The 24,827-nt window shown below is 46.3% G+C and overlaps 1 protein-coding gene across 1 annotated transcript; it reads right to left on the minus strand.

Annotated features, from left to right (window-relative positions):
• Window positions 1-159: 159 nt before the first annotated feature.
• Window positions 160-24,469, minus strand: Aldh5a1 (aldehyde dehydrogenase 5 family member A1). Its single transcript, XM_032919587.1, has 10 exons — window positions 23,242-24,469; window positions 15,911-15,994; window positions 14,319-14,489; window positions 12,721-12,837; window positions 7,534-7,677; window positions 6,402-6,545; window positions 3,845-4,003; window positions 2,401-2,570; window positions 1,114-1,172; window positions 160-406 (listed from the first exon to the last, which is right to left on the minus strand). The coding sequence occupies exons 1-10, from the start codon at window positions 23,557-23,559 to the stop codon at window positions 201-203; spliced, it is 1,572 nt and encodes a 523-aa protein (XP_032775478.1). The 5' UTR covers window positions 23,560-24,469; the 3' UTR covers window positions 160-200.
• Window positions 24,470-24,827: the final 358 nt, after the last annotated feature.

The raw sequence follows: 24,827 nt of genomic DNA on the forward strand, positions 1-24,827 counted from the left end.
CACTGGCTGGGACCCACAGCCACAGGTATATGGTGTCCATTGGTCCCTAGTTAGATAAGGGAAGGGTTAGGGTGTACATCTAAGACAGGACCGGCTGAATTTTTAAAAATTCATAACTCTGATAACCTACTTGTTCATTGTAAAAAAATGGATGGAATGTCCCTACGGATCTAGGTAGATTTATTAAAGAAGTGAGAACCCTACAAGCCTCCATAACACACATACTTGACCTCTAGATACTCGTCAATGCCGTACTTGGACCCTTCTCGCCCAAGGCCCGACTGTTTCACCCCACCAAAAGGGCACTCCACTGAAGAGATCAGTCCTTCGTTCACGCCAACCATGCCCACCTCCAGCTGCTCCGCCACTCTCCAGATCTGGGCTGGGTCTTGAGAGTAAAAGTAACCTAGCAGGGGGACAAAGGGACACAGGCAGCTTGAGGAATTCTCCTGAGAGTCACATGTGCCTCCTCTGAGGATGCCTGGTCACATGGGCCTGGGGTTCTCCTGCTTGCGGGTAAAACCCCAGGTTGGTTTTAACCACATTTTCGTCCTAAGAACCTTGGGCATTGTGTTGGGCTTCTGTTTCTCTCTTGCTGGGGTTCTCCCCATCCCACTGGGACTTTGTAAGCATGAGCTTCAGTGCTCACTTCCTGCTCTGCAATCCATCCTCCTGTAGAGGACGAGATGCTTCTTTAAACCTTGCAGTAAGTTCTACTTGTTTATAAAATAAGCCTACATTTCTCCGTGGGCCATCAGTCCTGCCCCAGTGTGGCTAAGTCAGCATTTTCAGCTTACTCCCTACTGCAATTCATAGCCATTCTCTTTAAACCAAGTGTTCACATTACTTAAGTTTGCACCTCAAAAAACTCAAGTTTGTTAGGCAAGGTGGTGCAGGCCCTTAATTCCAACACTTTGAAGACAGATGCAGGTAGATCTTTTGTGAGTTCAAGGCCAGTTTGGTCTATAGAGAGAGTTTCAGGTAACCAGAGTTACATAGAGAGGCCTTGTCTCGAAAACAAAAGGAAACTGAAACTTAAGAGTAACGCTTAAAGGGCGGGGCCTGGCATTTACTTGCATCATGACTGTGGTGGCCACCAGTCAGAAGACCTACCTGCCAATCCAACATCAGCTGCATTTGCGATGGCGACAGCCTCTTCCTCTTTATCAAACCTGCCAGAGGTACAGTAAGTCGTAAGCAAGATCTGTGAGGTGACGGCTAGAGAAAACCAGCTTTATTTTCTCCTGATTCATTTCCTAAATAACGACAAGAAGGGGATCAGAGCTGCAAAGTGACCCAGGAGTGGAGTAAGTGCAGACGGTGACTCAGCCTTCCCCAAGACCTGGTAAATCAACGCGGCCCACCTTTGCTAAGAGAAAGGGGAAAGTGGACCAACCTGGCAGAGACACTGTCAAACAAAGTCCTTTAAGAATAGAATGCTGGGTGCTGGAGTGCGGCATCATTGGTTAAGAGCACTTGTTGCTCTTGCAGAGGACGTGGGTTTGACTGCTAGTGACCACGTGGTGGCTCACAACTCTTAACTCCAGTCCCAGCAGAACTGACAATCCTTGTCTGAGCCCTTCCAGGTTCTGGATCCAAGTAGAAAATGCAATATTTTTCAGATCACCGATCTGAGAATTGTAAGGCAAATGACTATTTTGTTAAGGTGGGATAAAAGATTATACAAGGTTGCCGTTCATTTCCTATAGACTGCTAGGATAGAGCCCTTGAGGGTATTAGAAAAATATTCTTAGAAAATGGTGGGGAAAAGTAACTTTAGAAGCATCAAGAAATCTAAATGAGGGAGTTTGATGAATTTTGTGCTTGAAATTTGGTATGGTGTATGCCTATGGGGGGTGGGGCTAAAGCGAGTAAGTTGAAAGTTCAAAGCCAGCCTGGATTACAGAGGGAGACCTTGTTTCAGACAGACAAACACTCACCCAAACCTAAAAACAACAGTAACCACCCTCCATCCACCCAACAAAGACAAAACAGAAACACCAAACGAGCTAGGGCTGGGGAGATCTGGCTCTGTTGGTAAAGGTTGAGTTCGATTCCCCGGAACCCGTGTGAAAACTCAGTTGTGGTGGCATGTGCTTGTGGTCCCACGTCTAACCAGTCTACTCTTCCCTGGGGAGCCCTGGGTTTCAGTGACAGACCTTGTCTCAAAGTTTAAGGCGGACAGCTCCCAAGTAAAAACACCCGGGGCTGACCCATCTGTGCATCTGAACACACAAAATCAAGCCCCAAATGTCACAAACTCAACTCTGGTATGCAAATCTAAATCTGCCAGCAGCTGCTCAGCCTTCCTACCCAGCCTTTGAAACAACACAGGGACTTCTCTTAGGCTAGCTTTTCCTTTCCAATCTTCTCTGTCCTTCCACTACTGGAGGAACGTACTTGATGACTGGTGCCAGCGGCCCAAAGGTCTCCTCGGTGATGCAGAGCATGTCCCTGGTGACATTGCTGAGCAGGGTGGGTTCGAAGAAATTCCCTCCGCTCTGGTGTCGCTTCCCGCCTGTCACAACCGTGGCCCCTTTGGCAACTGCGTCATTCACATGCTTCTCTACCTGAGAGATGAGAAGAAAGTCTCTAGGGAAAGCTGGATAGGGACATTTCCCAAATTGTAAATCTCCTAAAATGTTAAACAGCAAAAACCAGTCAAAATTCAATTCCTGGGACCCACGTGGCAGAAGGGAGAGGACCGACTCTGGGCAGCCTTCGTTTCTCTGCTCACCCATGGCAGGTGATCTGCCTCAGAAACGTGTTCTTATCTGATTTCACTACTGAATAAACATCATACAGTATTTGATACAACCGAGATGGCCCAGCATGCTGCATCCCTTGCCTATATGGTGTGTGGTGTGTGTGTGTGTGTGTGTGTGTGTGTGTGTGTGTGTGTGTGTGTGTGTGTGTGTGTGTGTGTGTGTATGGGCTACATATGGTATAGCCTAGTGCTCCAAGGGCAACACTGAATAAAATAACCCGGGATCGAATGATGCTTAAGAGAAAGCCAACAATCCAAAGGCATTATGGGAAATCTGAGGTGATGGCTCGGTGGTAAGAGCACCGAGTGTTCTTGCAGAGGACTCGAGTTTGGTCCCCAGCACTCATGTTGAGCAGCTTATACCTGCTTGTCTGTCACTCTAGCAAAAGCTCTGAGAACTCTTAACCTCTGAGTCACCCCGTCGGCCCCCTCGCTTACTGACTCTTAAAAAGAGTTTTTAAAAAAATTAAAACAAAACATGGAACCTGTGCGATACGAAAGCGGAGTGGGGGTGACTTGGGAGGGAAAAGGGATCAGCCAGCAGAGAGTAGTCAGGGAGTAAGGACGAAATCTGACGGAATACATGCATGGAAGCACCAAGAGAGAACGCTTGATTTCAACGAAAAATTAAAACCAGAGCTAGTGAGATGGCCAGCAGGGAGGTGTGCTTGCTGCCGATGCAGAGAACCTGAGTTCTGTCCCTGTGCTGTGGCACACGTGTCCTCCTCCCCATACCCACACTCAGATACACTAAGTAAACAAACGGAGTTAAAAATCACAGCTAAAGCCAGACACTGGTGTGACGGGGAGAAATCTCACCCTGCCAGTACTCGACTGCGATGCTCGACAAACAATTCCTTTCTAAAAGTAGCTTCCCTCAGCCACCCCTAACCTGTGATTAGGAAGCCTGCAACGCTATGTGCATTTTCTAGGTGCCTTGGTTAGAATTCTTCTGGAAGAACGCCATGAAAAAAAGAGCTATCATCACTAGAAACAGAAAACACAGGGAGGCAGGAAACCTAAGGGGCGCAGTCTCGGGTTCTCAGGTGGAGCATGCAGATAATAAACCCAGCTCACCTTTTCTACAGCTTTCTCATTAATTAACGGCCCTTGAGTTGTTCCTTCCTCAAATCCGTTACCTACACGCAGGCTTTTCTTCATCGCTTCTGCAAACTTCGTTACAAAGGAATCGTGGATACCCCGTTGTACCAAGAATCTGTTTGAGCAAACGCAAGTCTAGACAGACGACAAAACAAACCCACAGTTAGTTTTCCAGAAGTGGCTGATCTAGGAGATGTAAGACAGTCCTTCCCGAGGTGGTTCTCATCCCTTCCATGTTCTTCCCAGGTGGGCTTGGGCCTCAGGGATAAAAGCACTGAGTGCTCGTAGCGCTCCAGCTCTTCCCTTAGCTACTGCACACCATAATAGCTGTGTGGAAAAAACAAAACCAAATAACTACAAAACCAGAAATCCAACATGCTATTACAAAGAGGTGGTAGAAGAGCAGAGGTGGTAACGCTCCTGAGGAGTAGGGGTGCAGCATAAGCAGCAGCAGAGAGCAGAGCTCGGAGGAATGAGGTCAAAAAATAACGCACAGGCTCCATCCCAGTTCAAGGCTGAACCTGTAATTGCAAAAGTGCCCACGTTCACAACTGCCTGGAACTCCAGGTCTAGAGGACCCAATGCCCTCTTTTGGACACACTTATGCATATAATTAACAATAAAAATAAGGACTAGAAATAGAATTCTGTGGTAGATCGTTTGTCGGGCATATATGGGCCATGGGTCGTCTTCCCAATTCTGGCAAAAAGCAAAAACAAAAACAAAAACAAAAAAACCCCAATTAGGAAGGAGTCCGGAAAGATGGCTCAGAGGTTAAGAGTATTTGCAGGGAACCAGGTTCAGTACTTGGCACTCTCATGGAAGCTCATAACAGTTCCAGGGGCTCAGATAGCCCCTTCCAGCCTCTGAGGCCATTGGGCACACATTGTGTACATACGTGCATGCAGGAAAATACTCACACTTTTAAAACAAAAAATATTTTTTGAAAGCTCAAGACCATCTTCCACATCAGGTTAAATTACTGAGACTCTTGCTTATTTTATGTCCAGTTAAAGCTCACATTTTAAAATGATAAAATATAACCATACCATAGAAAATGTAGTTATTATTGATAATTTTTCTTACTGTTTTCCTCGTAGAAATAAGCATATGTATAATTGTGCCCTATGAGGTTTTAGTGGCTTAACAGTTCAAAGCCATAGTTTTGTAGTAGAACTCTGCTGATATTTTGTGTTTGCTTAAAAATTTTTTAGTTCTGCAAACAAACAAACAAACAAACAAACAACAGGCATTTAGGTTTTATGAAAAGGTAAAACTGACAACCAAAAGTCAAAACAAAGAAGCAAAGTAATATAGAATAGTTTGCATCACCACTTCCCTTTCTTGTATGATGTTTTGAGGGTGTTTATCTCGGGCAGCATTTAAGAAGCTCACTGGGCTGCACATGCAGCATAACTTCTAGCTCAGGAGGGATGAGTTTCCCATACCAGTCTGTGCTACATAGCAAATTCAGGGCCAGGCTGGGCTACAAGGGGAGCTCCTGTCTTTAAAAACAAAGCCAATGATTTTCTGTTTGTAGATTGTACTCTTAAGACATAGGTCATAAGAATACACCTTAAGCAGTAGCAGTGGCTTGGGCAACAGCAGGAAAATAGGGTCCAAAGGACCCTTGACTCATAGCACCAGGTCACTAAGTCTTTTTGCTCTCAGTTCCTAGGTTTATATCAGAAGTCTTGAAGTTGCTGTCAGATCTGACATCTAGGGTTTCTAGGCAAGTGTCAGCTCATTCTGTCCCTCAGGACAATTGCTGCTTTGTGTTCCCTGCATCTGTGTCAGCTTTGGTTTTTCCAAGGTTTTCCTGCCTTCTTTCCTAGACAGTGGGGGACCTCAGGCTTTAGCTGTTGACCATGTGTTTTCTAACTGGGGAGATGACTGCATTGGATCAGTAAGGACCAGGAAGGAAAAACATGAGAAGATGATTCAAGAGGTGGGAGAAAGAAGTGAGGAAGGATTATTTCATTAGAAGACAAGGAGCTGGAGAGATGGCTCAGTGGGTAAAAAAGGGACTATGTAACATTTAAACTTGAGTTCATATCCTTGGTACCGACATACAAAGCCACGTGTGGCTGCTCTTGCTTTAAGTCCCAGCACAGGTGGTAATAGAAAGATAAGAGTATCACCAGGGCTTGCTGGCCTATCCTGATCCGGGTTCTGTGGGAGACTCTGTCTCAGGGGAGTAAGGTAGAGAGTGACAGAGGACACCAGGCATCCTCCTCTGGCTTCTGCACATACTGGAAAGGGTCATGGGCCTACGTGCATATGCATTGACACACATACACCACACATATACATAAATAAAGACATTTGCAATTCTGGAAACTCTTTAAAACAACAGACTTCTCTTTGGACTATTCAAGCCTAACTCGTGCCTGAGAGAAAGTACTCAGTAAACGCTTGCTACAAAATGAGTGAGTGGATAAACAAAGGAACCAGGGAGAGAAGAAAACCGTGGTTCTTGTAAAACACGTACACATACCCTCACCCCAGCACTAAAACATACTGCATGGCTCACCTGCCCAGCATTCCTAAACTTAGATGCCATTGCTCCTGCGACAGCCTGGTCCACGTTGGCACTGTCAAAGACAATGAATGGGGCGAGGCCACCCAGCTCCATGGAGACACGCTTCACAGAATTTGCTGCATGATGCAGCAGGATCTGTAGGGGGTGGGGCAGGAGTAGGAGGAAAACAGTGTAAGCATCCAAATCAATGGCCGTAGTGTTAATGATTGCGTAGAAAGTGCCTTCCTCCAATGGCTCAGATGTCCAAAGACTGGTGACCAGTTCTAGCTGAGTGTGGGCATTCATTAGGCAGTGGGGTCTAGCTCAGCAAGGAGGTCATAGGGAAATGTGTTTGCAGGATGCGTCTGATCCTGGACTCGTTCCCTGTCTCTTTGTTTCCTGGCCACTGGTGTCTCCCACCATGATACTTCTGCCTTGTTACAGGAATAAAGCAAGGCAGCCAAGTGACTATGGACGGGAACTTCCTATACCAGGAGCCAAAGCCTCCTCAAACATCCCTTCCTCTTTAAGTTATTTTTCTCATGTATTTTGCAACGACAGAAAACTAACATATAAGGCAGCTAAACCTCTGTTTTACAAAATTACCCAAGGTACACACAGGTCACCTTACTTTAGATATTATTTTATATAAGAAAAAGGAGACATGAGAATATATTGTTTTTAATATATTTATATTTATTCTCTGAGAAGTTCATACATGTCTACAATGCATTCTGGATAATATAGATTCTTATTTTGTTAGCTTTGATTTAAAAAAAGAAAAAACCCACTAGGAAGGTAGTAGAAAAGTAAAAGCAGTTGTGTACAGAAGGGGAGGAAGGACTCAGTGACACTGTGAGCTGGGGCAATGTCAAGGATGAATAATGTCACACTGTCTTGAGTTTGAAACCATACCATCAATTCAACAATCACATGACAGGCCAGGCGTGATTAATCCCAGCACTTGGGAGGCAGAGACAAGTGGATCTCTGTGAGTTCAAGACCAGTCTGGTCTACCTAGCAAGTTCCTGGTCAGGCTATGTAGACTTTGTCTCCAATGAACTTAAAACCATAAAATAGAAACTTCACACCCGATCGATAGAAAGCACTAGCATAACGCCTGTTTGACTCTGACATCACATACCTTTCCCGTTGCCGTTGAGCCAGTAAAGGAGATTTTGGACACGAGGGGATCAGTACACAGCACCTCTCCCACTTCCTTGGCCTTGGTTCTAGAGCAGGGAATGACATTATAGACACCTGGAGGGATTCCTGCCTGGTTTGCAAGCTTTAAAGAGAAACAGAAAACACACTGTCACAAGGCAGAGCCTGAAGTAAACATGTGTAATGCAGGACACACTGTGAAGCCTAAGGTCGCCTTGGGCCACCATAAAAACATACAGAAGAGAACCGGACCTGGTAGTGCATCCTATAACTCCAACTCTTACGAGATACAGGCAGGAGGATTGCAAGCTCAAGGTCACCTTCGATGACATAATGAGTTCAAGGCTAGCCTGGGCTATAGGAGACCGTATGCCTCCCAAATATATATTATGGGCTGAATAAACAGCTCAGTGCCTATAAGCATGTATGACTCTTTCAGAGAACCCGAGTTTAGTTCCCACCACCCATAGCTTACTACTCGCCAGCTCCAGGCTATCCTACATTCTTTTCTGGTTTGGGTATAGTCATGGGTGGAGACACGTATGCAATCACGCAAGCATGCACGCGTGTGCATGCGCCACATTTAAAAAATATATTACCCAAAAGATGCCCCAACATATAAAAAAGACACGTGCTCCACTATGTTCATAGCAGCCTTATTTATAATAGCCAGAAGCTGGAAAGAACCCAGATGCCCTTCAACAGAGGAATGGAGACAGAAATGTGGTACATCTACACAATGGAATATTACTCAGCTATCAAAAACAATGACTTTATGAAATTCGTAGGCAAATGGTTGGAACTGGAAAATATCATCCTGAGTGAGGTAACCCAATCACAGAAAAACACACATGGTATGCACTCATTGATAAGTGGCTATTAGCCCAAATGCTTGAATTACCCTAGATGCACAGAACACATGAAACTCAAGAAGGATGATCAAAATGCAAATGCTTCACTCCTTCTTTAAAAGGGGAACAAGAATACTCTTGGCAGGGAATAGAGAGGCAAAGATTAAAACAGAGACAGAAGGAACACCCATTCAGAGCCTGCCCCACATGTGGCCCATGCATATACAGCCACCCAATTAGACAAGATGGATGAAGCAAAGAAGTGCAGACCGACAGGAACCGGATGTAGATCGATCCTGAGAGACACAGCAAGAATACAACAAATACAGAGGTGAATGCCAGCAGCAAACCACTGAACTGAGAACAGGACCCCCGTTGAAGGAATCAGAGAAAGAACTGGAAAGCTTGAAGGGGCTCGAGACCCCATATGAACAACAATGCCAACCAACCAGAGCTTCCAGGGACTAAGCCACTACACAAAGACTATACATGGACTGACCCTGGACTCTGACCTCATAGGTAGCAATGAATATCCTAGTAAGTGCACCAGTGGAAGGGGAAGCCCTGGGTCCTGCTAAGACTGAACCCCCAGTGAACGTGATTGTTGGGGGGAGGGCGGCAATGGGGGGAGGATGGGGAGGGGAACACCCATAGAGAAGGGGAGGGGGAGGGGTTAGGGGGATGTTGGCCTGTAAACCGGGAAAGGGAATAACACTCGAAATGTAAATAAAAAATACTCAAGTTAATAAAAAAAATAAATAAATACATGCCACAGGGCACAGCAAAAAAAAAAAAATCGGAGTGTGGGAGTAAAAAAAAAAATATATATATATATATATATTAATATCAGCACCATTAAAAACCATATATATATATGCATGTATATGTGTGACTATGTGTGTATACATCTATACATACACATAAGTGCTAGAGATTAAACCCACAGTCTCACTTTGCGAAGCACACACTCTATGATTGAGCTACACTCCTACGCCCTAAATAAATACACCCACAAATAGTGTCTTAGGTAAGAGTTTTAGCGCCACCTTCTGTTCAGTCCGCCAACAGACCTGGGTTCTTCAAGAAGATTGTGAGGCAAATCTCCAGCATGGAGTGGGGAAATGATGTTTAGGAAAAAACTCACAAAGCTGCTCACTAGTTCCTGTGGGTCAGAGTTGAGGAAAGGGAGGCATAGACAGGAGGAACTCAGCAGAAGTGAGGATCTGTGGGAGGGAAGCGGCCATTGACCCCAGCCACCTGACCTGGGACTAGGCCTTTCCATTGCAGAGTTCTGGGTCAGGTCTGTCCTGAATTTGTTGTATTTCGGACCCAGATATCGATTTGCAGCCCTCATTAGCCTCAAACTTGTGGCCATCCTCCTGCTTCAGCCTCCCCAGTACTGATATTCCTGGAGTAGTTAGCAAGGTTTTTACTCACTAACCCAAGTCAGCAATGCGAATCCAAATGTCAGGACATTATTTATGAGAAGATCGAGTTTCTCCACAGCCACAAACTGTGAGTGGGTGGAAGCCTGTGGGATAAGACCTGTGTGAGGAGGGAGACCAAAGAACGGTCCTGGAAGACCCAAGGGAAGCCACCTGGTACTCACAGGACCTGGGTCACAGGCAGGCCACCTTTAAAAATGCAGATGCAACCTGTCAGAATAATTAGAGAGAATACAACAAAAAATTGAGAGAAAGAAATCAGAAATGACAACTAAGCTACAAGAACATGAGAGAGAAAAAGTCCCACATAAAACTTTGTGTTGGCTGCTTTCTGTCAGGAGATGTTACCACCGGAAGTAGAGAGGGTGGGAGCCAATGGGAGTCAGGGTCTGGCAGGAGGCCTTCTGCTGGTTTGTTTAGTTTGTGATAGGATCTTCCTGGGTAGCCAGGCTGACACAGATCCTTCTGCCTCAGCCTCCCAAGAGAAGGCTTCAAGCGTGGTGGCTTAGCCCCTGTCTTTAGATCATTAGACTTGTTCCCTGTGACGATTAATCACATTGCTGATGTACAGGATAGCCTAGGAGACATGCGACTGAACACAGAAAACACTGTGGGCTGGAGTCAGCAGACCAATAAAAAGAGGAAAAGGGGGAGGAAGCCCGCTGAGAACTGGCATTCACTTTATTTTGCCTCCTGACTGAAGACCTAATTCAACCGTCATCTCAGGCTCCCGTCGACATGACTCCTGGGCCTCAATGAACTGCATCCCCTAAAATCACAAGCCTCCTTCCTTGCTTCTGTCAGGCATTTGTCACAGCAAGAAGAAGAGTAGTTCAGAGGCCTCCAAAGGGCATTGTGGAACCAAGCGTCTCCTTGTTCATTTGCTTCCCGGCTGTGAGGTGGACAGTTAGCCTTGCCTTGCCACACTTCTCTTACCATAATGCTTTACCATAGGCACAAAGGTGCAGGATCATAGCCTGGGACTTCCAAAACCTATGAATAAAGTAGACCCTTTCTCTGCATAAGCTATTAAGTAGGCACTTCACTATAGTCACAGGAAGCTGGCCAACACAAAGGTCCAAGAACAAAACACATCAGCCAAGGACTAGTAGTGTGCAAACCACAGCTCCTTACAGAACTACGTCTGGACAAGGAGGGAGTTAAAGAGAATAGAGCAGGCACATATTGGTTGCAGCCCTGGGCACATAGACCTGGAACTATTTTCTTACCATCATTAGAAATTGTTTCTATGGGGCTAGGAATTGAATCCAGGACCTCACGCATACTAAGCAAAAACTCTCCCGCTGGGTTATCTCTCCAGCTCTAGGTTTTACTTATTGTTTTGATATATGGCCACTACCAGTTGTTTTCCTCATTGTGATTAAGTCTCAACAAGAAGCAGTTTGAGGAAGACAGATTTATCTTGGCTACAGGTTAAGCTGGGATGCAGTCCGTCATGTCACAGAGTCAAGCAGGTCAGAGGGTGAGTGACACTGTGTCCACAGAAACAGAGCAGCAGACAAGAAGTGGGGCCATGCTAGAAAACCCTGAGGAAACCCCACATCCCTGACACATTTCCTCCAGAGAGTCCTACTTCCTAAAGGCCCCACAACCTTCTAAAGGGGAATTCTTTGCATTCAAATAACCACAGTGTCACTCTCAGTTGCCTAGGCGGGCCTTGAACTTTGAGATCTCTTACCTCAGCCTCCTTAATGGCTGGGATACAAGGCTTGCCAGCCTTGGTAGTGTGCAAACGACAGCTCCTTACGTAACTACATCTGGACAAGTAATTTCATGGACAAGACACGAAGAGGGCTGGCAAGGCGCTCAGTGAGTAAAGCACCTGCTATGCAAGCCTGGAGATCTGAGTCAGAGCCCACATAAAGGTGGAAGGAGAGGACTGACTCCCTCCATGAAGTTATCCTGTCACCTCCACAGGAGTGCTGTAGGTCACATGTCATTCCCGCTCAACGTGTACACACACAACAATAATTAATAGTTTAAAAAGACATGAAGAAGCAAGTCGTGAACATGACTGGGGGAGAATGTTCCAGAAGAAAATGTTTGCCTAATACCTGAGCTGAGGGTGAGGTTAGAAGGTATAAGGGGTGGCAGGGGCCAGAGTGGATCAAACAGAAGAATGAGGTTCCTGAAGACAAGTCAGAGGATGCTGGAGTACGGGAAGTGGTGTAGACCCTTGAATGCTACTGCAGTAATGTGTTTTACTGAGTGACACACGAAGCCATCTGAGAGCTTTAAGCAGAAAACTAAAAGGATCTGACTGACTATAGATTGAACCAGGATCAGACATAGTGAATAAGAAAGCTTGGGGCGGGAGAGATGACTCAGTGATTCAGTGCGCTGGCCGCTTTTCCTGAGCATCCCTTTCAGATGGCTCATGACCGCCTGTAACTCCAGCTCCAGGGGAGCTGACACCATCTTTGGGACTCTGCAGGTCCTGGAGGAACATAGCATACACTTACACAGAACACATAAACAAAAACACATCTGACAAAGTTTGAGAGAGCTCTTACATGTGAGAAACACCCACACTTTTAATGCAATGGACAATGATGATGAGTCAACAGCACTTTTAGGGTCACTTCAAAATGTGACCAACGGGTACCTGAAAATCTCCCCTCCTTTTTTTCTACTAAATCAATCAATCTATCTATCTATCTATCTATCTATCTATCTATCTATCTATCTATCTATCTATCTATCTATCTATCGAAGAGCTGCTGGTGGACTGAGACAGATGCTCTGTGCACAGCAGGAGACACATGCAGAGAAGGAAATTCCAAAAATGTTTCTTCCTGCCCTGAGAGGCATCCACTTGGGCATCTGGTTGGTTTTGTTTGGAGAACTCACCTGAGCCAGGGCCAGGGCAGAATAGGGTGTATCTTCAGCAGGTTTTACCACCACAGTGCAGCCAGCTGCCAGGGCAGCCCCCACTTTCCGGGTGATCATGGCACTGGGAAAATTCCACTGGAGGAACAAAGATAGGATGTGAGCGTGGGGAGTGCCTCAGGATCCAAGACAAGGCAGGGCAGAGAGCCAGTCACCATTCCATTGCCCAACTGACTGGCAAACCTGTTTGCTCATATGCAGGCGAGTTCTCAGATCACCTGACCCTGGCCAGCTTGAGGGACTCAGGAGGTCAAAGCTCACAGAAGCAGGCCACAGTCTGACACAGTACAAAACTGTCTAGACCAATGTGTTCTTTGAGGGCCATATTTTGTAGGATGTACAGTTTTTGTTACAATTCTGCACCCCTTAGTTGCCTCATGATGACTACCTCAGACATAGACCCCTAATAAAACTTTATTGATAAACACATGAACTGAGCTGGATTTGGCCCGAGGCTCTTAAGTAAAATAGGTGATGTATGTGACTTTGAAAATGGTTGATTTACTTACTTTTACACACATATTTATAGGGAACAGACACCTACAAATCTGTAATAATTTCATTTATTTATATGTATATGTGTAAGAACACACACACACACACACACACACACACACACACACACACACACACACACATCTGCAGTTACTCTGAGTCATCTGATATGCGTACTGGAGACCAAACTTGGATCCTGTGGAAGAGCAGCCAGTGCTGTTAACCGCTGAGCCATCTCTAGCCCCACTGTAAATTTTATGTTAACGAAATTCATATAGTGCATATTCTGCCTCGTTTATTGTTCTAAACCCTTTGGAATTCCAATGAACTAAGCCCTATGATATCCCAATGAGCTCACTGTTAGTATCGTGCCCACTTACATATTTGGGGAAACTGAGATATCACAGGTAAATCACATGCGCAACAAGAGGGAGCTCTAGGCGAGCTTCACCGGTCCAGGTCTCTAAAACCACGCTCAACAGGGAAGGCAGCAGCCTGGAAAACACCTGGCAGACCCTGGAGAGAAGTTGGCACCAAGCTCCTCCAGGAAGGGCTGGTAAGAGGAGCCTGGTGCCCACCAGGGTGCTGCAAACCCATCTGGGCCCGGATGGCATCTTAATTCATTGCCCTTGGACCTCTAGAACCCAGCCCTGCACCTACCCTCAGAGGCACAAAGGTTCTGCTACCGATGATAATCACAAAGGAAACACAATTCTTTAATAATGGTACAAATAAAAAAAAGTAAATGTCCCCTTTGAAGTCTATTAAAAAATGACAAAATTTCAAAGGTGTTTTCAGAGGAGCTAGGATGGAGTCTCCATGCCAGGTCAGAAAAGTCTCTGCAGCTCACCCTGTCTTTGAAGGCATCAGAAAACATGTTCTTCCACTTATGTCCCTACACCCGATGCTGTCACAAAGAATGTGGAAACACAGCTCTACATCCAGGAAAGAAATCAGGAAACCAAGGGCATGTGACAAAGCTGACAGGATGGACACACCTGTTCACCAGGAAAAAGACTGCTTTCCGATCCCACCCCGGGGATCGTGCTGGCCTCGCTACATACCGGTGTGATGATGGACGCCACACCAACGGGCTGCTTGAGGACCAGTCCTCGCTTATCTTTGGCAGAGGTATAGATGATGTCTCCATAAACACGGCGAGCTTCCTCTGAGAACCACTCCAGGAAAAACGCTGAATACAGGACCTCTCCCTGGGCCTCTTTCAGTGGCTTTCCCTAAACCAAATCAGAAAATGCAATGCCCATTAACAGTGTGGTCTGTGTTTCTGAGTCATTCAAAGCTGTGAGAAGAAGAGAACGCTCCCAACTGCAAAGCACAGGGGTGGCTGAAAAACAACTAACTTTGGTGCGAGTCTTAGCGGTTGGAGTGATGGAACCACCAGAACGTGCTCACAGCTTAGGGGCAGACACAGGGCACTGCAGAGTCTAAGGCTTCCCGAATATTAAGTCATGGTGTGAAATCTATTATTCTGTGAATGAACTAATGGTACAAATTTAAAAATAATGAGAGAATAAAAACAGGCTAATAGAAGAAAATAGTTACTTGTGCTGACGTTAACTGCACAAGAGCAAGCCAGTCCAAGTTCCAGCACCAGGAAACACAGCTCCCATGGCGAGCTGAGAAGATGTAAGCAGTTGATGGCTGCTGGTGTGTGTGTGTGTGTGTGTGTGTGTGTGTGTGTGTGTGTGTGTGTGTGTGTGTGTCTGTGTCTGTGTCTGTGTGTGTCTGTGTGTGTTTAACTTTTATATGAAGGGGTGACCACTGCACGTTGTCCACGCGGTAGTGGGAGGCCTCACCCCCATGACTAACATTAGCTGGATTAAGGCCATTAAAATGAAGAGGACATGGAGTTAGGAGGGGACATCCTGAAGAGGTTCAAGGGGAGTTGGACTCAGGGAGGAGACTAATAGACTACATATATGATATTCCCCACAAATAAATAAGAAATATTATAGTTTGAAAAAGAAAAAAGCTGCCTCAGTGGTTAAGAGCACTGGCTACTCTTCCTGAGTTTGATTCCCAGCACCCGTATGGTGGCTCACAACCATTTATAACTCTACATCAATGCCCTTTTCTGGCCCCCACTGGCATTGCACTCACATATGTACGTACATACATAATATATATGTACACGTGAATAAATTATAGCATAAATACTTTTTAAAAACTAGAATGATTTTTAAAAACATCAGTGTTCATGTAGTACCAAACAAACCTATTGCCCAAATCTTTGTTCTTGTTATTTCATGTGTCTCTGTGGGGCTGTGTGTGCACATGAGTGCAGGTGCCCACTGACGTCAGAGGCATTGGGCTCCCCAGAGCTGGAGTTATAGGTAGTTTTGGGGAACTGAACTTGGGTCCTCTGCAAGAGTAGTGTATGATCTCAACTGCTGAGCCATGTCTCCAGCCCCCCAAATCTATTTTTTGCAAATTAGAATCAAATGTACTAGAGCACAGAAATTTTGTTTTAGCAAATGTGTTTTCTGAGCACCATGATGACTTGGTCCCTCATCATCAAAGGACCACATGTTAAGCCACAGGACACCAGTTGAGGGAAGCCAGGTGCTTTCCCATGCTCTGGTCTAGCCACTCCAGGACCCATCCTCCTGGCAGCAAGCCAGGATCTTGAACTTACACTCTCAGCTGTTATGATCTTCGCAAGCTTGTCCTTGTTTTGTATCATTAAGTCGTACCATTTACGGAGCAATGAGCTCCTCTCCTGGAAAAGAAATGAGGCAGAGAAGCAATGAACTGGGAAGGGCAGGAAAGATGGCCCGGCACCCTTTCCCTACTAAGCACCAGCTGTGTGTCTAGTCTCACACTTGGAGGAAGAATAGTTCACCTCAAGTATCAACTTCACCAGGCTGGGGAATGACCTAGTAGCTACTAAACATTTTCGGTTGGTCTGTGGGTGCTTTCCCCAGAAGAGTAGCATCTGTCAGAGTCAGATACTGAGGAAAGGGGATAAATTGGAGCAGGGTATAATAATACATATGTACGAAGAAGCCACTATGAAGCCAAGGGGAAGCTGAGGCAGGAGGATTGCCTTAGCCCAGAAGTTTGAGGCAAGCCTGTATCAATTCAGTGGTAGATATATTCCTGAATTTCTGATTGTCCTGTGCTGGGATTATTGCTGTGTGTCATGAGCCCAGTTTGTGGGGAGCTGAGGATTGAACCCAGGGATTCATACATGCTTGGCAAACTCTCTACCAAGAAAGCCACATCCCTAGTTCAAGAAGAATCGACTTACGCCCATCTGCCTGAGCAGCCATGCAATGGAATAGCAAAGCTAGTGTATTGCACTCCTCCCAGAAGTCTTTACGTTCACTATTCCACTTGTGAACAGAGAGCTGGTGGGCACACACTGGAGAACGTCCCCTTTCTAACAAGCTGCATCTTCTCACATCTCAAATATTTTGCCGAGGATAAATCTTCAGGAACAGATAGGTGTCAATGCTGCCTTGAAAGTATGTACGTTACTACCCCTCGGGATTTTACCTGTTCTCGTTCCATAAAGCACCAAGTGTTCTTCCACCCAGATGAGAGAGAGAACATATTAAAATCCAGGAGGCCTGGCTCTGAGAGGTGAATGTGAATCTGCAGTGGGGCCTGGAGATGTGGTTCAGTTGGTAAACTGCTTCCCTGGCACGTGTGAAGGCCTGGGTCCCACCCTTAACTCAGCGTCCGTCTGGGCATGGCGGAACATGACTAACCCCAGGACCTGAGAGGTGTAGGCAGGAAGATCAGAAGTTCAAGGGCATTATGGACTCCATACCGAGTTTGATGCCAGAAAAAAATTGAGAGAATGTAAAATAGCAGAACTATAGAAATAAAAAAGAGTCTGGGCTTGATTAATAGTTCAACGAATAAAAGCAAATATTGTCCTTGAAAAGGACCCAAGTTCGGTTTCCAGCTACCTTATCAGGTAGCTCACGACTGCTTGCAATTCTATCTGAGGCCTCTGTGGGCACTGGCACTCACACACAGGCACGCCTACATGCATGCAAACAAGCACATACACACAGACACACTACATATAACTAAAAATAAACTTTTTAAAAGTAAGATTCTGCCTTTAGGTAGAAAGTGCAATACCCAGGTTGGATTTGCATAAGCCAAGGGAAGACATGGATAGTCCTCATATTCAAAGCCTGTGGCATGACAGAGGATAGAGGATAGAGGACAGTGTCTACCTCAAACAGGTAACCCCCAGGCTCTTTGAGTGCTGCCTTATTTGGGGACAGGGTTTGATAGAAGCAGCAAAATAAAATGAGGTCATTAAGGTTCATCCTCATCTAATATTAATGGTGTCATTCTAAAAACAAGATGTGACTGGATGTAGGTCTGTGTCTTTAATTCCAGCACTCGGGTGGTAGAGGTAGGTGGATCTCTGTGAGTCTGAAGTCAGCTGGTCTACATGGTGTGTTCCAGGACAGTTAGGAATACATAATGGGGGGGGGAAGAGGTGTGTGTGTGTGTGTGTGTGTGTGTGTGTGTGTGTGTGTGTGTGTGTGTGTGTGTGTGTGTATTTGGGTACAGATATCAAAACACATCCAGAAACAAGACAAGACAAAACAAACAAACAAACAAAGCAACACCCGAAGAGATACAGGGAAAGAGCCATCTATAAACCATGCAGAAAGGTCTGGAATTAACCCTGCTCTCAGTCTTCAGAAGAAGCTGCTGCTGGAATACTTTGATTTTAGACATTAGACTTTAACTCCAAGAAAGGACATTTCTGTTTGTTAAGCTCCCTGTTGGCAGCATCTTGTTATAGCAGTTTGTACAGACAAATACCTTTGTTTATGATGAAATTCTATCCTAATTTCCCATCGGTAGTCAACAATAGCCTAAAGTGAAGTTCTCCTAATATGAGTAATGGCCGGAAAAGCCGAGCTCAGCAACACGGTAGAAAGTCAAGAACTTCTCACAGCGCCGGACTCTTGTTGCTGTGGCCCAGCATCAAGAGGGAGACCCCACTGCACATGGCTAGTCCAAGAAAGGGTCAAAAGTCTCAATTTCAGGAATACCTTCCGTTGAATATGCACTGTGTTCAAGCCACCATAAAGTGGGAAAACCCTAACTTGGCTAACTTGAAGGTGTCCTGTCCCCTTAACTATGGGGCTGTGTGGACGTGCAAAACTCAAACAGGGTCTCAGAAAGGAAGAAGAGTGGACAGTAACATGTGGCTCCCATCCCAGCTCCTATGCTAGAGCGTCCCCCACCTCCGTCTCTTCATCCACAGCGTGATTCACACGTATGCCTCGCAGGATCTTCAAAAGACTAAACAGGTCCCTTAGGAAAGCACCAGGAATAGTACTTAGCCTTCAGTTATCCACAGCCTTATTCCCTGAACTTGTGACTGCTACTTAGATGCCAAAAGGGGCTTTGCTAATATGTTCATTGATTGAGAAGCAGAGACTATTCTGTATTTCCAAGTGGGCCCAATGCAATCATGAGAGTGACTGTAACAGGACAGAGTCAGATCTGATACAACCAGAAAACCAAGAGTCAGAGGGACGAAAGCCCTGGAAAAGACAGCGAACAAATTAACCCCTAGAACTTCTGGGAGGAGCAAAACTTTGGAAACTCAAGCTGTGCGTGGTGGCTCATGCCTTGGATCCCAGCACTTGGGAAGAAGAGGCAGGCTGAACAGTATGAGTTCAAGGCCAGGCTCATCTACATAGTGAGTTCCAGTTTAGGCAGGATTACACAGAGAAACCCTGTCTTGAAAAAAAAAGTTGCACCTATAGGTGACACTATCAATATCAAACACCTTTTAAATTGGGGGTGGGGAGTAAATTTATAAATGTTACATAATATTTTTTCTCTTGCCTTCTTATCAAATGTGGTGGTTTACCTGAAAATGTTCTTGATGCCTGGGAATTTGTGGGCAAACCTGAACATTACCAGTATACATGATTTATGAAAGTAAATAATCTCAGGTTACTGCCTGGGCCTATTTCTGGTTCTGCTCTCTGTTTCCTGGTCTAGTCAGCCACACATCACCATGCTTTTTCCACCATAATAACCCAAATCCCCCTGGTGAGCTGGACTCAAATCTTCCCCCCGTAAGTTGCTTTTGTCAGGTATCTGTCTAACTAACATGCATCCTGTAGTTTGTAAGGTGGGAAAAGGTCATAAACACATGAAAGGCAAGCTGTAAGGCTGGTGAAGAGGTGTACGGACCAGTTCTGCTGCTTCAGAGAAAGGGGAGTAATGGGAGGTTGAGTGACTGAAGTTAGACATGAGCTACACATAGACTGGCGGTGGGAGGTGAGCGGACTTAGGGAAGGGAAGGGAGTTTACACTCAGGGAGAGAGACAGGCAGTACAGACTCAGAGGGAAAAGGAAGGTGAGCCTTTGTGCCCCACTGTTTCCTTCAGGGAATCTATGGCACTTCTCCCTCAGTAATGTTCCGGCACCCAGGGAAGGAAGATCCCCTAAGAAGCCCCAGGCTTTTATAATCTTGGAGCTGAAACATGTTCCTGTATTAGTGTGGAGGCTATGGCTGCATGACAGAATCATGTTGCCAAGTTCAGAGAGGCCCCACAGGTAGTTGGTTGCCAAACTACCAACAGGTCTAGAGAAGTTCCCTGAACGCCTGCACTGCTCTCTGTTTCCTGGTCAGTGTTGCTGGTTCCTTTTCAATCACCACTAATTTCTCACTAATTGCTGACCAGGACTAATTGTCTCAGCAAAGCAAGTTTCACTTCAGTAGCTCTTAATTCAAAATACCACAGGAATGGCTTTGGTAGAGTCTTTAAGGGACTTTTAAACTTCTCTCTGGAATTTCACAAGCCTCCATCATCTGCATTGCTCTTAACATTAGCTTCCAACCTCCTCTAGGACAGCACTCTGAGCTCGAGCATTCAACAGCTTTTCCTGTCGAGAGTCCTCCCCAAAACACACAGGCAGGTCTGTCACAGCGATGCCTGTATCTGGTACCAATTTCTGTCTTAGGGTTTCTATTGCTGTGCTAAAACACCATGACCAAAAGCTACTTGGGGAAGAAAAGTATTTTCTTTTATCGTATACTTCTGCATCATAGTCAGTCATCAGTGGAAATTAAGACAAGAATTGGAGACAGGAACCTGGAGGCAGGAACTGATGCAGGGGCCACGGGGGAGAGCTGCTGACTAGCTTGCTCCTCATGGCTTGCTCAGCCTGCTCTCTTATATACCCAAGGGCTACCTGCTCAGGGGTGGCATCACCCACAATGAGCTGGAGCATTTCATATCAGTCAAGATAATCTCCTACAGGTCTTCCTATAGGCCAATCATTTTATTAAGGTTCTTCTCAGGTGACCGTACTTGTGTGAAGTTGACAAAACAATCCGGCCAGCACACATGCCCGGCACTGTCCAGCACTATGAGAGCTGTGGAAGTGAAGCTTCTAGATCAGTACCAGCTTGGTGCCTCTTTGTCCCATCACTCAAACATTCGGTATCCTCAGCAGTAGCGTCTTAACATCAAGTTCTGAGGTAACTAATAGCACTGGCATTAGCCTTTAATAGCACTCCAGACCTCTTCTTCTTCTTCTTCTTTGAAAGTCACATGGAAACTTACCTTCTACTATACAAGCTTCCATAGATAGATAGGTTTAAAATAAGTTACTCTCTAACAGGATAGTAATGCCTTACTAAGCACCACAGGCTAACAAATAAAGAACCGGGTGCCAGCAATGGGTAACGTCTTTTGGAGTTGCTAGCCACGGAGGTCCCATAGACCTCCAAACTGTATAGGCTAATATTGATCGTGGATTCCCACCAGCTAAATCCACAGGAAGAACAAATTTATTTTCTTTATAAAGTTAGCATGCCTCAAGAATTTCCTTACTAACAAAAACAAAGAAGCAGCAATAACAAAAACAAGCACAGCCCGGTTCTTTGGCCACAGCCCTCTTACAGCCTCTTATAGAATTCCTATTACCATTATCAAAATATACTGAGAAGTTCTTGGATGGCCCACAGGTCCTGAATGAAGCAGCCCCTTCCTCCCCATGACAGCTCTCTGCAGCTCTTCCTAGTTCTTGGCCCACTCTGGACCACAAGGGCCTCCTTTCTGTTCTGGAAGCTGAGTAGTCATGTTCCTGAGTTGCTTAGGATCTCCCCTTACCTCTCTTCATCCTTATACCTCATATCCTCAGAAAGGCCGACCCCGATGTTTTATAGGAGAAAATGTGTCCCTTGCTAGAGTGAGATGTTGAAGTCTTGACCCACCCCATCAGAGCCTCAGAATGAGATAGTCTTTAAAGATGTGATTAAGTGCAGCTAGGCCTTCAGTCAACAGCTGTCCCTAGAAGAAGGTGATGGTGACAGAACCACACAGACCGTCTGGAGAAAAAGAGTAATGTCTACAAGTTCAGGAGAGAGGCCTCAGAAGAAACCAGGCCTGCCACCATCTTGATCTCTGCAGTAGGGTTTCTACTGCTTCAACAAAACACTAAGGTCAAAAAGCAAGTTGGTGAAGAAAGAGTTTATTTGGCTTACACGTCCACAACACTGTTTATCATGGAAGGAAGCCAGCACAGGAACGTAAGCAGGGCAGAAACCCGGAGGCAGGAGCCGATGCAGAGGGCATGAAGTGGTGCTTACTGGCTTGCTACCCAATGGCTTGCTCAGTCTGCTTTATTATAGAACCCAGGGCGACTGAACAGGGTGGTGCCACCCACAATGGTCTGGGCCCTTCTCCACTGATAACTAATTAAGAAAATGTCTTGTAGCATCCCTGTAGTCCAATCTTATGGAGGCCCCTCCTTTCTGATGACTTTAGCCTACCCCAAGTTCACATAGGACTTAGCCAGAACAGCCTCTGACTTCTGGCCTGGGGAGTTGCAGGAAGACACAATTCTATCACTTTAAGCAGCTCAAATGGCCACCTTGCCCTTTCCTCTCACCTCTGACCTCTGGGCCTGCATCTGTCTTTTGCCCCCACATCATTCATGAGCTCCAGCACTCTGCCTTGCTGTTTACTGCTTGTAGTTCAGATCTCCAAAACAACACATGAGCTCTACAAGGAGCTGGAATTTTCTTAAAATTCATTTATTTTTATTTTACGCTTATGAACGTTTGCCTGCATGTATGTCTGTGCACCTTCGGCAATCCCCTGGAACTGGAGTTACAGACTCTTGGGAGTTGCTTCAAGAGAGCTGAAAACTGAACCCAGAAACTATGCAAGAGCGGCAAGTACATCTTAAAGGCCGAGCCATTCTCCAGCCTCCCCAACCTTTTTCCTGCACTCTGTACTTCATCACGCAGGGTGGATCGAGGTTAAGACTCTGGGGCTTGTACCCACATCACAAAGCAGCAGCTATCTTCTGAGGGTTATGAAGGATAAAGAAGCTATGATTTCACGGGGTTGGCTGCAGGGGCACTATCATAAATAAAGGGGAAGAATTTTCATAAAATAATTTTCTGTCCTTACCATCTATCCTCGATTGCCCAGCCATCTCTGTTACCCATACAGACCTAAAATCAGAGAATGCCCCTCGACTTTTCCCTCCGCTCAACAAAGCTCACATGCCCTTTCTCAGTGTCCTTGACACAACTCCTACACATACAGCCCCAACATGCAACCCATATGTACAGATACATAGCCCCTTTATACAGCCAGCTTTCACATATAGCTCTCTTTCTTTTCCTCCTTCTACACGTGCGTGCGGACACAGGGTCTCTCTCTCTCTCTTTCTCTCTCTCTCTCTCTTCTTCCCTTCCTCCCTCCCTCCCTCCCTCTCTCTCTCTCTGACAGGATGGTTGACAGCTCACTTTATGTACCCCTGAGAAAGCAGGGGATCTGATACTGTGCTGGGCCCCATGCTCCAAACTTATTTATATCTTTTTTGTTGTTTGCTCTGTCTTTCGGTATTGTGTACCCTGAGGAACTGGGATGGCGGTGGCACGGGTTAGTTTCACTATGTGGATCTCTGCCTCCCCCTAGGCCGGGATCCTGCACCTGACGCGCTCACCTTGACCGAGATCTCTTTCCAGCTGCTGAAGGCATCGTAGGCGGCGCGCACAGCAGCGCGGGCCTCCGGTACCCCGCAGTCGGCCACGGTGCCCAGCTTGGCGCCGCTGGCCGGGTCATACACAGGGAAGGTGGCGGGAGTTGGAAGCCAGCGGCCGCCCACAAAGCTGTCCCCGCGGAGCAGGTCGGCGTGGAGGTCAGCCGGGCCGCCGGCGTAGCTGCGCCGCTGGGCCCCTGCGGGCTCCCGGAGGAGTCGGCCCGGAGGCGGCAGCGTGGGACGCGCGGCCCAGAAGTTCCGCAGCAGAAAGCAGGTCGCCATGGCCCGGCAGCAGCGGCGACACTGGCAAGGGACAGGCAAGCGAGCTGCGGGATCACAGGGGTCTCAGGAAGCGGGAGCGCAGCGGCGGGGACGCGCGGGGCGTCGGGGACGTGCAGGGAGGCGGAGACACTGAGAGCGCCCTCTCTCTGAACTCGTGAAGTGGTCTGTGCTTCCCGTGAGCCCTTCTCCAGGGCCTGCGAATGGAAAGATTCCCAGAAAGATGAATTTGTGCACACAAGTCACCTTTCTCAGTGTTGGATGCTCACCTGTCATTTCTTAGGCCTTAACTGTGACAGGAGCACTTTCTGTTCCCCAGTTCCCCAGCCCTGGCAATCTGCACTCGTTCTAGAGATGGCACCAGGGCCAAAATCAGATGCTGCAGCTACTGAGCATTGGGATTGGGAATCACTGTTCAGTGAGGAGCGAAGTGTGGCTCAGTAATCTGTTTCTTGCATGCTTTTCTGCATATCCTCTTCATGAATTTGGAGCACAGCGCTCCTGAGCACTGGGATTTGGGGTAACCGTTCAGTAGGGTCAAAGTGAGGCTCAGGGATTCCTCTTGCATGCTTTCAGTGTGTTTCCTCTGTTGGTCCTGAGCAGGGTGCTTCCAAGACACCGGCCTTTGCTTCATGACCTACCTGCTGAACATCAAGCAACTAACAAAGCAGAAGTCTGGCCAATTGGTAACTGGAAACAATCAAAATAGAAGTAATAAGGCCAGTGTTGCGGTCCATGCCTTTAATAGCAACATTTGGAAGTCAGAGATAGGAGACTCTCTGTGAGTTCAAGGCCAACCAAAGGTATATACTGAAACCCTGTTTTAAAGAAGTCAACAGGGGTGTGAGGATTGAACAAAGCACCGTTGTCACCTGAAACAGCATCTCCATCCTCCTGTTACATCTGGGCCCCAAACTCTGCAGCAGAAAGAAACCCCAAGTTTTTATTTGAATAAAAGAAATAGCAGGTTTGTGCTCAGAATATGTGGAGTCAAATGCTGCTGCTGCTGCTGCTACTACTACTACTACTACTACTACTACTACTACTACTACTACTATTATTATTATTATTGAGGAAATATGTTACTATGTAGTTTAGGATGACATACATCTCCCAGTCTTCCTTCCTAGAGTTCTGGGATTACAGGCAAGCACTACATGCCCCAGTTAGAATATTGTATTTGCAAAATGCCTCTGATGCACTTTTAATTGTTGGTTTTGTATTCTGCTGAGTCAGAGCCTCCCAGTTTTGTGCCAGTCACATCTGGCAGA

Source organism: Rattus rattus, chromosome 14 (genome assembly GCF_011064425.1).
Source record: "Rattus rattus isolate New Zealand chromosome 14, Rrattus_CSIRO_v1, whole genome shotgun sequence".
NCBI lineage: Eukaryota > Metazoa > Chordata > Mammalia > Rodentia > Muridae > Rattus > Rattus rattus.

Bases quoted from the DNA above. Each gene is read 5' to 3' on its own strand.
- Aldh5a1 (XM_032919587.1), bottom strand. From the start codon at position 23,559: ATGGCGACCTGCTTTCTGCTGCGGAACTTCTGGGCCGCGCGTCCCACG. The intron at 7,678-12,720 runs GTGAGTTCTCCA...TTCTCTTTAAAG, and splicing joins CTGCCCTGGCCCTGGCTCAG to CTTGCAAACCAGGCAGGAAT. The intron at 1,173-2,400 runs GTACGTTCCTCC...TACCTCTGGCAG, and splicing joins CCGCTGGCACCAGTCATCAA to GTTTGATAAAGAGGAAGAGG.